Here is a 17,146-nt window from a genome sequence, read left to right on the forward strand (position 1 = left end):
ACAATTTGAAATGAATCTTCAAATAGCTAATAAGTTAATCTATTTTTTATTTCAATTTAAATCCCGTTTTATGTTAAATTTCTCATATAAACCGGGATGAACATTTATTACATGCACTGCTCCAATAGCCGTCATCGTCTCCCATGTGTCCGTGTGTCTGTTTTTTGTTTTATTAACATATATTTTTCCTTGATTTTTTCTGACCACATAGTTCTTGAGTGGGGCAATGCACGTGGAGCATGGTGACCGTAACAGATCATTTGGAGTTGATCTTTTTTTTTTTAAAAAAAAATAAAAATTTAGAAAAATGATTTTTTAAACGAAAATTTAGTGCGAATTAAATCATTATTGAAAATTAAGTTTTAATTAAACCAATTATTTATATAGTTTGATAAAAAGCTTAATCTAGCTTCGCCCTTTAACCCAGTAATCTAATAATCTTTTAAAATCCGTAACCTTTCTGAATTTTAAATTATTTAAATTTATTATTTATTTAGTTTATTTTCTTATCCAACCCATTACTAAATTAAATATTTCATGGATAGACTCTTTTGAAATAGCAAGTGCTATTGAACTTTAATTATTATTTGTGGATAAATTTAATTAAATATATAGCTTTTACCCTCTTTCAAAAAAATTAAATAAAAATATATCAATTAAATAGAAAAAATCTTAAGTTATACATCACACAAACCACCAAGAAAAAATATTAGAAAATAAAAAGAAAAATAATTGGATAAGAAGTGGGGCTCTCCTGCCTTCCGATAGACAACAATAATAATAAAATATCTTCTAATTTCCCAATTACTTAACAGCCCCACATTCTTAAGACCTATATCTTGCAGCAAGGCACACAAAAAGGCAAAAAAATCTAACAAGGACGCGTGTCGTTAAATTTGAGCCACAAGAACTCCAAGGCCCCTTCTCGAATTTTCCAAGCAAATTACTTTTTTTTTAATAATCTGACGTGTCACCACGACCTTTCCCCCTCTCTCCTCTCCTCTCTCCTTCCCTTCCCTTCCTTTTTATTTCTCTGTTCTTCCTGCCCCTGTTTTCACCATTTCCTTACTCTCTCGTACTTTAAGGCTTTCAGCCACCCTGCTCTTCTGTTCATCAGATTCCTAGAAAGCCGATTCCTCGGAATCCGGTTCCTTACCTTTCATGTTTTTATTTCCTGTTGTGGTCAAAGACAGAACAGAACTGAACTGAAACTGAAGTCAGTTTAAGTTGGCTGGGATTGGAATCGGATTTCTAGTTCCTGTTCTGGTAAGTTTGTTACTGATCTGGTGCTTTGTTTTACTGTTAAATTTCTTTTTATAGTACTGTAGCACCAACATCTGACGGTAAATATTTGGAATTAAAAATCTAGTGGATGGGTGGTTGGTTACAGTGTTTTTTGGTTAAGTTGTTGATGATGATGTTAATTACTGTCATTTATGTCCAGGGGATTTTTCACTGACCCAAAAATAGAGAACCCATTTCAATGGCTGCTGCTTCTAAGGTATTTGCTCTCTCTCCCCCTCTCCCTTTCATGTTTTCTTGAGTTTAAGATGTAAGGTTTTTATGCTTAATTATGGAGGTTTTTTTTTTTTGTTGATGGGTTAGTTTTATGAAATGTTTGCATTTAACTTGAAATGGGTTTCTTTATAATGCTGTAAATGGCAAATGAATAATTAATGATATTCTCTCTCTCTCTCTTTCTGGTTCTTTGACTGTTGATTGGTGGATGATTCCATTAGAAGCTTTGTGTTAAGATTTGTTGGAACTGGATTTAAGAGATGGTAATATAAGCTTTTTTGAATATTAAAAAAAGGGAAAACATGGAATGTGGTTTCGAAGTTTTGGTAGAGCTGAAGTGGAGTTTCTGTGGAAATGTCTTCATTTGGTATCATCCATTGCATGTTCTCTTCCCTTGTTTCAGTTTCTTTCTGATAGGAATTTATGAATAATTTCTTGCTAGTGTATGGAGAAATATTGGGCTAATTCTTTTGGTATGGATACAGGAGCAAATTGAAGGCACGAATCTGAATTCCTTTGGTAAAGCTTGTGATTTCAGTACCAATGGCTGCGAACAATCTGAAACGGATATCCGGCTGCAGGAGCTGTATTCATTTGGGAGTGATAATGTGCCCAAGGTTCCGTTCTTTCCTATTGCGGAGCAATTATGCTTCATCTTCCTATGTGATTATGCGACGAATGCCTTTTGCGTTTTCCTATGTTCACAGTCTCGGAATTTTCCTCTCCGTTTTAATAGGTGAGGAAGCCTTACACTATTACAAAACAAAGGGAAAAATGGACAGATGAAGAGCACCAGCGATTCCTGGAAGCTCTAAAGCTGTATGGTCGTGGCTGGCGTAGAATACAAGGTAAGTGTAAGATAAGGTCATGTTATTGTGCTTCAAAGCTTTTCTGATATGTTGTGGTACGATGAAATTGCTCTTATGTTCATGCAGAGCATGTAGGCACCAAAACTGCTGTTCAAATCCGAAGCCACGCTCAAAAATATTTCTCTAAGGTCTGGTTCTTGTGATCCAGTAACCGGATTTTGAGATTTTCTGTGATTGTTAAAGTGTGGTGGAACGTTTGTGAATCCATGGAGTGCAAGCAATCTCCAGTGGGTTTATTTGATTGAATTGGCTTTCACATTAATGTTTCTCTCCTCTTGATTTCAGGTGGTCCGGTACTCTGGTGGTAGCAACGAGAGCTCCCTTAAACCAATTGAGATACCTCCTCCTCGTCCAAAGAGGAAACCTGCACATCCTTATCCTCGTAAACCAGTCAATGTCCTTGAAGGTACAGGAGCCTCCAGTCAACTGGAAAGATCTCCATCCCCTAATTCATCAGTGTCAGAGAAAGAAAACCAATCTCCCACCTCCGTTTTATCTGCTATGGCTTCAGATACATTTGGATCTGCACTTGCAGAGCCGTGTAATGCATGCTCTTCACCTACCTCATGTACCACTGACATGCACTCTATTAGTTTATCACCTAGTGCAAAAGAAACTGAACATGGAACATCAAATTCATCTGGAGAGGAAAAAGGAAATTTGTCATTGGTCCAAATGTCTTTGTCACTCCTGGAGAACTTTTTGTCCGAGGTAACATGAATTATCCTGTCAGATTCAATTTATTTCTCTTTTTTTTATTATTATTATAATTAAACTCTTATCCTTGCTAGGTCTGAGTTTATTTCCTTTATTATCTTACTTTAAGGTTAAGAAATTTGAGCTGGGTTCCAAGAACACTGTATGTGCTGAACATGTTGCTGCTGAAAAAGCATCTTCCGCGAGTATAAAGCTTTTTGGAATGACAGTGAAGATAGTAGATTCACAGAAAGAATCTCCTCCAGGTGCGGAAATTGTTTTGCCAGTGATATCCAATGAGAATCATGACAATGTTAATGCTGACAAAGAGAAGCCTGCTCACACACTGCAGCGGAAACAATCAGACACAGAGTTATCGCTTGGGATGGCAAATAGTAACCAGAATCTGTGGCCATCTCCAGCTTCAGTTTTTCAATGCACAGAACTGCAGGGAGATAATGCAAATTATTTTGCAACCAACTCTTCCATACCTTGGTGGGCCTATAGCCAAGTTGTGCCACTCATGTACCTCACATCATATGAGCATACCTCAGCACAGAAACCTATACCTTGTGTGGAAGAAAGATTTGAGGAAAAAGAAAATCTTAATGAAAGATCTTGTACCAGTTCAAACGTGTTTTCAGTAGTTGATTTGGAGAATGGGGAGAGGAATTTGGGTGTTGTTGATTCTCAATATGGACAACCTTCTGTTGAGGGAAGATCCAGCTTCCAGAAGAGCACAAGGGGGTTCGTGCCATATAAAAGATGTTTAGGTGAGAGAGATGTGAAATCAACAGTGATTGTATCAGAGGAGCGAGAGCGACAAAGAGCGCGAGTATGCTCATAGCATTCCCTTCAATAACCGGTTAAAGAGCTGACTTAGATTGGATGAGGGTGCTATAGCGTAATTAAGATGATCACTGACAGATTTTAGTAAACACACCTGGGATACCATTTGCTTCTCTTTCAGTTTATCCATAGAGCTCCCTTCAAGTCACCATATGTGCTGGCATATAAGAGATGCTTCTGGATGCAAATGATGCTCTTATTGATTGCAGCACATTTCTACAGTTTCATGTCGCAATTGTTTCAGAAGTGGAGCTATCGGGGGTGCTTCTGGAAGCTCTTCGAGGAGCTAATAAATCACTCAGGTTTCATCATTCTTATCCATATTTCAGAACTTGAATTGTCACATCAGATGATAAAAGAAGAGGTGCATTGATGTCCATTGCTATTGATAGTGCTAGTTGCTCGTCATTCACTGTTGCAGTTGTTTCAGACTTCAATTTATTTCTGCACTTCATTGTAATCTTGTATGTGCCGGTGTAACTGCCCTTGCTTGCAATCTATGTAATCCAAAGTCGATTCATCTGTCCAAATCTATTGATAAAGCAAGTTTGTAACTCGTAACCTTACTCGAATAATTGAGAGGAAACATTGTTTGAGATTTTATGCAACTGCCTGTTTCCATTGACAAATTAATTGGATGGCTGATTGAAGTGAATGTGACTTGCAAGACGAGCATGGTTCGGTGCCTCGTACATTCATCAGTGGAGAGAAAGGTACTGCCAAGAGGAAGGTGCTACCATTTTCCAGTACTGCCAAGAGGAAGATGCTGCCATATTGAAGTTGAGAAGTTCCAATCTCTGGACTTTGTGAAAGTCTAGTTTTTTTTTTTTTAAACTCATGCGGCTACTTCTGCTCCTATGATTGCATCTTTAGCTGCTTCATTAATAGTACTTCATTTTCACAGCATGCATCCTAATGGAAGAGAGATCAAATCATATTCATTTCAAGCAGTCCAAGTGAAACAAAGTTCATAGTACTTGTTATTCCACAATGACGGGGCCAGGGTGCATTGCCTTTATTCTTTATTTTTTAATCTCGAAGCACCACATTGCGTTGCTCCCCCTGCTAGACACACATAAAACTAGCCTTGAAAATGATAAAAGGCTTACGCTGACTGCTTCAAAAACTACAAAAATGGTGCGGGTACTTCTGCTTCTATGATTGCATCTTTAGCTGCTTCATTAATGGTACTTCATTTTCACAACATACATCCTAATGGAAGAGAGATCAAATCATATTCATTTCAAGCAGTCCTTTAAGTGAAACAAAGTACATATTACTTGTTATTCCACAAAGATTGGGTCAAGGTGCAGTGCCTTTCTTCTTTACTTTTTTTTTATCTCGAAGCACGACATGGCGTTGCACCCCCTGCTAGACTACACATAAAACTCAGCCTTGAAAATGATAAAAGGCTTACGCTGACTGCTTCAAAAACTAAAAAAGTGGCGGTACCAGTTGAACTGGGGGGAGCTTTCAGCTGCGTTATATGGTGTGTCAATGGACATGGGTTCTGGATGTGGTGTTGGAAACAGGCTACTTGATGCTGATTTATGCCATCAGAAACCCAAGTATTTTTCCAATTGAGTTCGGGTAGGTTGCAGAAGATATCCTGAACACCAGTGGGACCTTTAACGCTGTCAAATTTCAATGTTCTTCTAGATTTACTAACCAAGTAGTCCACGCATCAAGAAAAATGGCTGGCTGGCAACCTTGGTTTGACCGTATCTGGGTTGAAGAGAGCTCAAGTTCTATAATTTCTCTTCTTGCTTCTGAAGTGTCAAGTTTGAGCTATTCAATAAATAGTCTGCAGAATCTTGGGGTGATAAATAACAACAACAATCATAATAAGAGTTGAATTCAATCGCGAACGACCAATTTTTTTTGAGATCCTAACAAAGGTAGATTCACGATTTTATACAATCCATTGAACATTTCAAGATAACAGATGTTTCTTTCTTCCTGTTATCCACAAATAAAATTTTTGATGAGTTACAGCTCTATCTCAATTGTGTTATCCACGCATAAAATTTTTGATGAGCTGCTGCTCAATCTGAATTGTATTTGATGATAACTTTTTTTGATGAGCTGCTACAGCTCAATCTGAATTGTATTTGATGATAACTCCCATTATAGCGTGTCGTGACCAGCTCTTCGCAACTATCTTTGGCCATGGTTGTGGCTTTGGCGAAGCTCTGATCTGGGTTTTGCAACTTCCACAAATATTACTCTGCCATCTAGAAACTGAAGGGAAGTGATTCAAAATCTTGCAGTGTTTCAAGTCATCTCACATTTGTTAAAGAAGAACAAATGAAAAATATGATAAAAATTACAAGGAAATCCAAGCATTTTGGAATATAGGCCTATGGAGGGGTAAATTAGGTCCAGACAACAAGTTGAGACCCTACAACTTTCTGGCTCATCAATATAGATTCTGGGGTTAACTACAAAAATACAGCTCACCTATTAGCTCACAATGCTACCATTTATCAATTCTGGGAATCAATATCACTAAATATCATCAATGTTACCCTCTCATCTAGTCTCTGTTGAAAAGAATTAACAAAATCATCAAATTTTCACATGCCTTGCATTCACTTCATTAATTCATGAGGTGGTAGGGAAAAAAAATCTAACAAAATCCCAAAATTCACCCACTTCATCAGTGTTTTTTTTCTTGTTCTTATGTCATGATTGTGAAGGGAATCATTTAGACCAACCGCATCATTGAGGTTTCAACAAAGCTTGAAATCTTTACGTAAACTCACATAATTAACTCAGCCAAGATATTAGAGATCAGGTCGTTCATTTTCAAATCATTGTGAAAAAGCATGGATACTTTTATGTTAATATTCTGCAAGCACCACTAGTTTAACTGGCAACACCGTGTTGAAAAACCAAATGGCAAAACACTTTGCCTGTTAAATGTGAATTTACCATAAATATTTCTAAACTAATAATAACAAGCACTCGCTAACTAGTGAAGGATGGCATAAGAATAACTTGCACAAAGACAGCAGTCTTAGCAAACAAAAGCAGTATCAAGATCATGAAATTTATCAAGGAAAGGCATTTCACAAATAGGAGAGTTGCATGTGAAAATATGCATGTCTAGAACAAAGCATTCATCAAGTTACAAGTAGTCTGGGAAAATGGTAGCTAATTGGAATCTCTGTCTACTCCAATCACTTTTGGCGATGTATCAACAACGAATGTCCTGGTTACACTCGTGTGCATGCGTATGTGTTGTCTCTATCAACAATCACCAACTCTTCTCTAGCTTATTCAATTCTTTCTGTACGTGTTCTAGTTACAGTCATCATAGTAAACTATTTCCACAACTTCTTTGTGGATCAGGACACAATAAATCTCATTTTGAAACCATTATACTCAAGGAAGTAATGTCACTTAGTATTTGACACAAATGATTATCTGCTATGCAGAAAGAATAAAATAACGATTCAGATTGGATGATACAATTTCCTAAGAAAATGACACCTAGAACATACCTTGCCATGCATTCCCTCAATAGCCTTTTGAGCTTCCTCCTCAGTCTCGTAACGAAGGAAGGCAAAGCCTCTCGGTCTTTTAGCTACTTTATCCATTACCAAATTGACTGTTAAGATAGAGAGAACAAGAATACTTTCAGAAGCCTATAATATATGATGAACATACTGGAAACACTAAAAATACCCAACCAGCTCTACGAACGAAAAGCAACATGATGTTCACTGGTCTCACCATCTACAAGTTGGCCAAAATTCTGGAAAGCATTTCGCAAACTCTCTTCAGTAGTACGAAAGGATAACCCTGTATTAAACGCACAAAATTACAACATTGAGGTAGGCAATGGAGTTGAAAACAAAAGGTCTGGATTCTTAGGTGAGCTGCATGCAATACTATTCAGTAAGACATGTTTCTTATAACGATGGTAAAAGTGAAAGAATTTCTTTTTATGATTTCCTTGTGATGTTGCTGAAAGATTAACAATTTCTTTTTAAACACTACAACCAATAAATATTCACAAGATAGTTTTCATTCAAAGTGTCGTTTAATTCTTCTAGGTATCTCTTACGTATATGCATGTAACTATTAAAGTTTATCTTTTAAGTCTCTTGAATTATCCTAGACCAGTATAAATAAGTGTTCAAAGTATTGTATGTCCAGGTCCGAGTCTATAGGACTTCCTCTTTTAGGAGAGTAAAGTAATATGAATGAGATTTGTATTTCACCATGTTTCCCATGTTCCCATTTTTTCTTTTCTCCTTCAAATATTTCTAACAAGTTATAAATCCCAAGCAAAACCCCAAAGGGTATATCCTCCTTTCTCATCAAAATGAAGCCGGTTCAGACCCATTGACGATCCCAAAATGATCTCTCAAAAATGCAGATAATGAACAAAACAAGAATATAACTATATGAGGACTTTTGAAACTGTCTTCAATCTTGGTTTTCATTTCCAATACTTTTGATCATTTTGAATAGGGATACATGTGATCATTGAGTACCAAAAAAAAACTTGGGGCCTAGTCAATTTTCATAGGTTATTCATCAAGCGTTCAAGCACATACAAGACAAGGTTCGTCATGGATGCATGATATCAGGTTCCTCAACAGAACCAAACCAAAGTGAAATAAATTTGAAAAAAAAAAATGAAATAAAGATTTTAAGAAAAATGTGAAGTTTGAAAAAATAATAATTATGAAATAAAGATTTTAAGAAAAATGTGAATGGCAATCAAACATTCTACATAGTACAATTCACGTGGTAAGCATTAAGAAAATAGAACTCCAATTCACCAAAATAAGAGCAGCCCATATATGCAATCTCAGCAAGGAGAGTATTTGTAATCATTACATGTGAAAGGAACAAACAAGAAAGAATCTACTAATTAGCATTAAAAGGGAAATAAAACATGAGAAAGAAAACTAACCACTAACATAAAGCTTGGTTTTTCTGAAGTTGACACCAAAAGAGGAAGGAGAAGAAGCTGAAGAAGGGAGACAAGCCAAGACTGAGCAACAGCTGCAACTGTTCTCAAGTCTTTGTCTTTCAATATAGTTTAAGGTGAAGTAAGGGAGACGGCTTCTTCTAACCTTAGTTTTAGCACTATCCCATGAAAGAGATGGATTCATTGTCATGGTTTTCTCTTTAAAGGATGAAACTGGACTTGGATTTGGTGCGATTTTGAAGCTGAAGATTGTGCTTGCTGCTGCCATTTTCTTCTCCCAGCAATAAAGCGAGAGTTCTTTCTTTCAAGTCCAATCTTGTTAGATACTTGGATTTTGCTGGATGGGAATTTTCTAATCGAGACCTTATATTTTGGTTTTTCTCAATAAAGTAAAACATGTTTTGTTAATTGTTCAATCGAGTCCCTATATTGTATATTGCTGCAATTAAATGTCAAAGATAAATGGGTTTTCGGTTTGGTATATAAAGCGTGTTTGTTTTTATTCGTCAAAAGGTATTTTTTAAAATTTAAAATTTAAATTTTATTTTATTTTTTTATATTTATACATTGTTTTGATATATTGATATAAAAAATTAAAAATTTTTTAATATATTAAAAAAACATTTTAAAAAAATAACAACTAACACAATCTTATACATTATAAAAACAATATATAAAAAATTATCTCGTTTTATTTGGATTTGAGTGAATTCAATTAAAATATTGAATTTAATTCAATTCCAAAAAACAATTAGCTTTAAAATAAAATAAATTGGAGATTGTTTTTAAGAATTTGCTTGGAATTAAATATTTATATGCATTAGGATTGAAAATATTTAATGTTAATTTAAATAAACCTGGCAATTTTTTTTTAGAATTTTCTTTGAAATCCTCCAAGGTTTCCAGATCTTAAAAACCACTATTTTTTGATAATTTTAGTGTTTCTCTCTCTCTTTTTTTTTTGGTATGTGCTTCATGAATTAATTTTTATGTACAGAGTCTACTAATCAAATGTAATGTCATGACCCTTTGTGTTGATCAATTTATTGATTTGGTCTATGCAAATTAAGTTTATGTAGCAATTTTTGCTTGGTGGGACAAGTTTGGATATTGATTGGTTGTTTATTTAATATGTTTTGTAGTTTCACATTATATTAATATAAAAACATATATATTTATTATTAATAAAAACTTAATATATCTTTAATATTCATATATTATATAAAAAATATTATGTTTTAATTATGTTACATGTTATTTTAATTGCGATAATGAAAAGATAGACATTTAGTATAATATGAACTATATGAGGGTATTTAATAGATAAAAAAAGGATTCATCACCCTAAATGAATTAAAGAAAATATTCAAGACCAAAGGATTTACTCCCCCTATGATCTCAAGTTCGAGTAATATTGATGGTCATTGGAGGCTTACCTACTCGTTAATTTCATGACTCGTGTGAATTAGTTAAGGTGTGCGTAAGCTAATTCGAATACCCTAGCAAATCAAAAAACAAAAAATTTTAAGAAAAGTTTTAGTTTGTTTTCAAATAGTATTGAGTGAAAAATCATTGGCCAAAATAGAATGAGATTCGAAAAGGATTTTAAATTTTATTCAAATGATCAATAACTATTATGTATAGAACAAATATGATTTAATATGATAAACATTATATATGCTCTAATGTTAAATCAAAACATTATTAATGAAAGAATAATAATTAAATTGAGAATCGATCACATAAAAGTTGATCAAATTATTAATGATTTTTTAATTATTTGAGAGATCATGATATATTACTAGACGATGCACTTGATCTTCAAAAATAAATTAATTAATTGTTTAATTAATAATAAATTAATCTATTTAATTTATTTAATTTTATTTAGTTATAATTATAATTTATATATGGATCAACATATTAGAAATCTAATGAATTATACATTAATAATCATTAGTCAGAAATTAAACTGAGATGATTTAATTAAGTATATCTTGATTAAAATATATTTTAAAAATTAAAAATTAGAATATAATTAATACATGAATTATATTTTTAGAGTTATAAAAATCAAATAAGAACCTAATTGAGTTAACTTATAAAATTATCTTGCATGAAAATATGGATATTATTAATGGGACAAATTGATATTTATAAGGTTTTTTAGATTTTCTTATAAATAAAAAGTCATGTCTCTAATTCTTTTATGTTATTGTCTCTTAGACATAAAAACTATAAAAACACAAAATTAAAGCTAGTACTCTAGGCATACAAATCTCTCTCTTCTAAATAGAAAATTAAGACATTTTTCAAGGGTGATTTATATAGATTATTGTTGGAGATCGAACAATTAGACGGCTTGTGTTTTGCGATAACCTAGCTTTTAAAGAATTATTAAAAAAAAATTTAGATTTTCAGATAATAAATCTTTAAACAACTCTAGATTTGTGTAATAAAATCCTAAAAATTCTTAAATAATTTTATTTTATAATTGTCACTATATGTTCAAGATCATCATGTTTTTGGATTTGTGTGCATCTAGATTTTTCTACTGGATCATCACAAAACATCAATAAAGATGTTTGATAGTGAAAGTTTCAAGGGAGAGAATGTGAGTAAAGTTATAAATATGGAAAGGAGTGGGGTTGTTATTGCTTTTTATTTTTTGAAATAAAAGCTTTTTTAGTTCACATTTGATTCTATATTTGAAAAAAAGAAAAGAAGAAACAATGGAGATAAAGAAGATAAGATAGAAAAAAAAAAGAAAAATAATTATGTTTGCTAATAATGTATAAAATAAAAGGATTGTGTTTATATTCTATTTGATAGTAGATAAAACAAAATAAAATATAAAAAAAGCTTTTAAAGAATTATTAAAAAAAAATTTAGATTTTCAGATAATAAATCTTTAAACAACTCTAGATTTGTGTAATAAAATCCTAAAAATTCTTAAATAATTTTATTTTATAATTGTCACTATATGTTCAAGATCATCATGTTTTTGGATTTGTGTGCATCTAGATTTTTCTACTGGATCATCACAAAACATCAATAAAGATGTTTGATAGTGAAAGTTTCAAGGGAGAGAATGTGAGTAAAGTTATAAATATGGAAAGGAGCGGGGTTATTATTGCTTTTTATTTTTTGAAATAAAAGCTTTTTTAGTTCACATTTGATTCTATATTTGAAAAAAAGAAAAGAAGAAACAATGGAGATAAAGAAGATAAGATAGAAAAAAAAAAGAAAAATAATTATGTTTGCTAATAATGTATAAAATAAAAGGATTGTGTTTATATTCTATTTGATAGTAGATAAAACAAAATAAAATATAAAAAAATCTATTTTATTATATTATTTTCAAACTTATATATATTTTTCAAAAAGTAGATATTATTATTGTTATTATTATTTTTATTTACCTTTATCTCTTCTCTCCAATGATTTGAAGATGATGAGTCGTAAGAGGCCATCTCAATGCTTGAGCAGCTCGACCACTCCACTTCCCTTCTTGTTTTAGCTTCTTTTGTCACGTCCCAGTTTTAAATTTCCAATTCATCCAAGATTTGCAGTGGTTGGATCGAACTGTAAAACGCAAAGCTTTATTTAGAGCAATGATACGATCACATTTCAACCTCCCCTTTAATGGAATTTGTCCATATGAGTCCTATTAATTTATTTTTAAGAAATTAATTCCCTAATTCCGTAGTAGTGAATTTATTATGACTTTTCAAACATAAAATCCAATATCCTCAAAAATATTCCAAAATTAATCGTCAAATAAATCCATCGGTGACGAGGATGTTGATGGCATCGATTGAGCAGTGGTCAATGGGAGGCTAGAATAAGAAATCTCAAAGATAAAAGAGCCCATTGAAGACAAAAACGATAGCATAAGGATTCCTGAGACCATCAATCAATTTATAATTAATTGAAATTAATTATTGTAATAAAAAAATCACATAAAATGGACGTACGTAGGATTATTAAGAGATGACAGATCGATGATTATCCACAGAGCAATTCCCATGGTACTCTGTCCTATGCCCTCGTAAACCAAAAAAAAAAAGTATTTGGAAGGTAAACTTAAATTGGTGGAGAGAAGAAAATATCCCCTTAATGATTTTTTTACCAATATGCCTCCTCAAATAATAATAATAAGATTAATATTAATGCCCTTTAATGCCACAAGAAACAGCAAATCACCTTCACATAGAGGTCAACAACAACAAAAAAATAAAAATAAAAATAAAATAAAATCTGAAGCCATTTGATAAATTGGCTCTAGCTAGATAGGGAGGCCACCATGTCCAAAAACCAAAACAAAATAACTAAGCCAATTAGGCATAACACTCTAATGTTTTTACCAACATTTCTGTACTCGATGCCTTATTGTAAGAAAAATATATCCAACTCTGTTCATATTATTCATCACCACCAATCACTTGATAATTATCCTTGATTAGTCAGTGAAAGTCACTTGAGAAATCTCTTCACCGCCAACCATAGCGTTGTTAGAAGAACAGTACCATGGGTCATCTGTGATGAACTGCATCCATGAATCGTCTTTGTCTTCCTCTTCAGTACAAGATGATGACGCAATTGGGACATCTGGTGACATTGTTTCATACTCGTTTAGCACACCTTGCGATGAGCTCTCCGTTAATGATAGGCTTGTTGTGCATTGTCCTTGCTCTTCAATCTCAGAACATATTCCATTTTTCTTGAACACTCGACACAATGCGTACGAATCCTGAAATGAAACAAGAAAGTAGCCTTGTGTACAGACGATAAGCCAGGGGAAGAAATGATAGGAACTAAATTTTAAAGCTGGCTTATCAAAGGGAAGCAGCAAACTCGATTAATAGCATATTAAGGGAAGTACTCCGTATAATGGAAGCTGATCACATACTCTTATTATTCTTTTTGTTCTTTCTTTATGATAAGCTTACCAAATTAAGTTTCTTCTATGTCCCATTTCAAATAAACCATTTACACCAAAAGTGATATATTCATGTGAAAGTTCTCTCTTATGATCTCTTCAAGGATTCAAAATTTATGAGGTGAAATGGGGAGCAAATACGTATATATAATAGCCAACAATGTTATATTTAATCGTATAGACACATATGATATAATGATGCATATAATTAATTATCCATTGTCTACACATATAAACTTTCAAAGAGGAAATTAAAGGAAAGAGGACAATATTGCTGGATCGGATTGAGAAGTGCTTACCCTAAATTAAGTAGGAGATGGATACTTTGATGTCAATTGGCTGGTTTTTCTGTAATTGGAATAAAGTAAAAGGTGACCGACACATTCTTACAAGGTGAAAGTGATGTGGGACTGCTTTTTTGGGTTAGTAGAGTCTTATTTTATCATTTTATTAGTCATGGAATCTAGACTTGTAGATCAGGGAAGGAAAAAAGATAAAGAAGTGAACAACGACATATGGATATGCAAGAAGGGATTGAGTCATATGGAGGATAGAACTTTTGTCTCATTAGAGAAAAACAAAGTGGAACCCAAGCTTTGGCACTTGGGGATCTAACTCCATTTGAAGCAACGAATATGTCAGAGATTGTATGCCATAAAATATTTAGAATACAACAGGTGAGAGATTAGCACTTATAAACCCTAATTATCATTACTTTTCATGCAAAATCATGCACTTTGTGTGTCACGTTCTTACATCTTGTTATATTCTCTAGCTATAGTTTCCCACTAGCATATATACCATGGTCTTGTTGTTCTTTCACAGAGAAACTAATTTCTTTTGTAATTCGAAGACTAGTATTGAGCACAAGAACATGCAATTATGATCATCAAAGGGAAAGAAGAAGAAGAAGAGCAATTACGATGCTTTTATTTGCTTTCTGTACTTTGGTGTAAAAGAGGTGTGGGTAAAAAAAACCAAACGAAAGCAAAGGAAACGTTGCTTTTCCCGTTAGCCATGACATTGAAATTTAGCAAGCTTTCCAAGTCAACTGGTGAATAAAAAAAAATGTAAATATATATGCAATGAATATGACATAAGAATTACTGATCATCTTGAGAAAAAGAAAAAGAACATTGAGGACCAGAGCAAAAATACAGTAGCATATTGATTAAAACAAAGTGTAGTATAGTATCTAACAGTCTCTCTTGTTAAAGAGGAAGGTGAAAATGGTGTCATGATAGCATCAATAGTTCTCCTACATTTTTCTCTTCTCTCCTTTTCTTGAGAAAAGAAAAGATAAATCGAAAGCGAGGACCAGAAAGCGATTGTGGGTAAATAGAGAACTGTTTGGTCTAGTTGCATGCGTTCTCTCCAGTAAAAGAGGAAGGAAGAGGAGAGAAAATCGATCTTTCAATTCTGTCCTAGATTGCAACTAATAAATTCATACAGTGTTTGCCACTGCATCCTTCTAAACTTTTAAAATTTTTGAATTTTTTTTTCTAGTTTAAAATAATTTTTAAATTGTTATGATATGCGAATTTTAAAAAATAAAAAAATTATTTTTATTTATTTGTTTTGATATGCTAATTTTAAAAAATAAAAAAATTATTTTTATACATAGCAGAGGGTATAATTAATGCGTCCTTCCATATTATATATATATATCAAGCAGTAACAAATTTACCATTAAAAATGGAATGTTAATAACAAATTTACCATTAAAAATGGAATGTTGCATATTTGTTTGTCGTCAGTATATATGATCAAGAAGGAAACAATTTTGCACAATGCACGAACTACCTGGATTCCAGAGGTGTCTTCACACTCCTTGTCGTCGAGCCGATACTCATGCATTACCCAATCGGTCCGAATCCCTTGAGGAGCTCGCCCTCGGTAGTAAACTAATGTCTTCTTCATTCCGATGGCTCTATTCTGGCAGTTAACCCTCCTGTCTTTCCCTGTAGACTTCCAGTATCCAGCTCTAGTTGCTCTGTTAGTCCTGAACCCGTTGGGATATTTCCTGTCCCGGGGCCCGAAGAAATACCACTCCGGGTCTCTACTTGGCAGGAAAGATTTTTCTACGACACAGACAACAGCAGGAGGTTGTGTAATGGGAGCAGTAGTCCCATGGCTCTATTCTGGCAATGTTGCTGAAACGTAATGTGAACATATATAGGAAAAAGTAGAGTGTTAGATATATACATACCTGCTAAATCCCAAGGCTCGCATTTGTAGAGATCAATCTCAGGAATGATGTCTAAATCGATTTCTTGGCCATTAATTTTACGCTTAAGATAGTAATTGACAAGCTCTTCGTCGGTCGGATGGAATCGAAAGCCCGGAGGCAATCCGACCGGTGCCATTTCTTTCCCTTCCCGATGACCTCCTGCTTTCTTCGCAAACACCTTTTGCATTATTATGATCGCTACTGCCCTCATCATATATATATAAAAAGGATGCAAACCTCCTTGTCATTGGTTTATCTTTCACTTTCGCTTTACAGATTCTTGGACAAACGTTTCTTGCAAGCCTGGCGTTTCATTCTCGCGCCAAATATATATTGGATGCTTACGTTTCAAGCTCTGAACACACACCAAAAAGAAAGGAACAGTGCTGTACGTGCTCCCTTGCTCATGGATTCTTCTTCAATTAATCAATAAGCAAGCTCGTTTCATGAGCGTTTGTAGACAAATGTTCTATATCAGACATGTCTTAGCTTCATTTTTTCATGGCTATAGTATCTTCAAGACAATTATTTATACATTAATTAAGTACAATAGTACTTATCAGATGAGACAATGATATTATGACGAAATCCCTGTATTTTATGATTTTTTATCTGGGTAATTGGAATATTGATTTTTCCCTATTTGATTACTTTTATTCATAAAATTTATTATTCAAATATCTTCCGTAATTTTATAATCGAAGTACTGATGTTGAAAATATTTTAATCATTTTTTCAAGGATGATTGTGCTTGTATTTTATGATTTTTTCTATTCGTGTTTTGTACTGATTTTATTTTTTTTATTTAAAAATATTTTAATATTTTGTTTTATGGATAATAGTACCTCTGTTCACAGTAATTTGTGAATCGGGTACCTTATTTAATTTCTATTACTTTTTTTTTTTAAAAGAGTAAATTTTATTTTTTAAAAAAATTATTTTTAAACAATCTTCTTGTCCTCGTATAACTCAATTCTGATAGAAAAACTAGATAAACATACATATTGGACGAGTTGACCAATTGTAAGAACATATGCAGCCATTTATACTATCTCTCTCTCTCTCTGTTTTTTTTTTTTTTATTTTGGGGGCAT

At 33.1% G+C, this 17,146-nt stretch overlaps 3 protein-coding genes across 8 annotated transcripts; 1 reads left to right on the top strand and 2 right to left on the bottom strand.

Annotated features, from left to right (window-relative positions):
* The first annotated feature begins 1,023 nt into the window (after positions 1 to 1,023).
* Positions 1,024 to 4,454, top strand: LOC105108234 (protein REVEILLE 7-like). Its single transcript, XM_011002472.1, has 7 exons — positions 1,024 to 1,266; positions 1,445 to 1,501; positions 2,004 to 2,135; positions 2,255 to 2,366; positions 2,454 to 2,515; positions 2,673 to 3,098; positions 3,214 to 4,454. The coding sequence occupies exons 2-7, from the start codon at positions 1,484 to 1,486 to the stop codon at positions 3,928 to 3,930; spliced, it is 1,467 nt and encodes a 488-aa protein (XP_011000774.1). The 5' UTR covers positions 1,024 to 1,266; positions 1,445 to 1,483; the 3' UTR covers positions 3,931 to 4,454.
* A 1,269-nt stretch (positions 4,455 to 5,723) lies between these two features.
* Positions 5,724 to 9,202, bottom strand: LOC105108235 (glycine-rich RNA-binding protein 4, mitochondrial). 4 transcript variants are annotated; one of them, XM_011002473.1, is made up of 5 exons: positions 8,863 to 9,201; positions 7,671 to 7,739; positions 7,439 to 7,545; positions 6,019 to 6,173; positions 5,724 to 5,922 (listed from the first exon to the last, which is right to left on the bottom strand). In XM_011002473.1, the coding sequence occupies exons 1-4, from the start codon at positions 9,146 to 9,148 to the stop codon at positions 6,090 to 6,092; spliced, it is 546 nt and encodes a 181-aa protein (XP_011000775.1). In that variant the 5' UTR covers positions 9,149 to 9,201; the 3' UTR covers positions 5,724 to 5,922; positions 6,019 to 6,089. The 4 variants fall into 4 exon arrangements, with proteins under 4 accessions (XP_011000775.1, XP_011000778.1, XP_011000776.1 ...); XM_011002476.1 differs by lacking the exon at positions 5,724 to 5,922 and having other exon boundaries at positions 6,080 to 6,166; positions 8,863 to 9,202; XM_011002474.1 differs by lacking the exons at positions 5,724 to 5,922; positions 6,019 to 6,173 and adding an exon at positions 6,220 to 6,932 and having other exon boundaries at positions 8,863 to 9,202.
* Positions 9,203 to 13,022: 3,820 nt separating this feature from the next.
* On the bottom strand, positions 13,023 to 16,265 carry LOC105108236 (NAC domain-containing protein 86-like). Of its 3 annotated transcripts, none has more exons than XM_011002478.1 (3): positions 16,032 to 16,265; positions 15,542 to 15,903; positions 13,023 to 13,633 (listed from the first exon to the last, which is right to left on the bottom strand). In XM_011002478.1, exons 1-3 carry the CDS (start codon positions 16,261 to 16,263, stop codon positions 13,343 to 13,345), a joined length of 885 nt encoding a protein of 294 aa, XP_011000780.1. In that variant the 5' UTR covers positions 16,264 to 16,265; the 3' UTR covers positions 13,023 to 13,342. The 3 variants fall into 3 exon arrangements, with proteins under 3 accessions (XP_011000780.1, XP_011000782.1, XP_011000781.1); XM_011002480.1 differs by having other exon boundaries at positions 15,626 to 15,903; positions 16,032 to 16,264; XM_011002479.1 differs by having other exon boundaries at positions 15,623 to 15,903; positions 16,032 to 16,264.
* Positions 16,266 to 17,146: the final 881 nt, after the last annotated feature.

The sequence above is a fragment of the Populus euphratica genome, unplaced genomic scaffold, assembly GCF_000495115.2.
Source record: "Populus euphratica unplaced genomic scaffold, PopEup_1.0 scaffold184.1, whole genome shotgun sequence".
NCBI lineage: Eukaryota > Viridiplantae > Streptophyta > Magnoliopsida > Malpighiales > Salicaceae > Populus > Populus euphratica.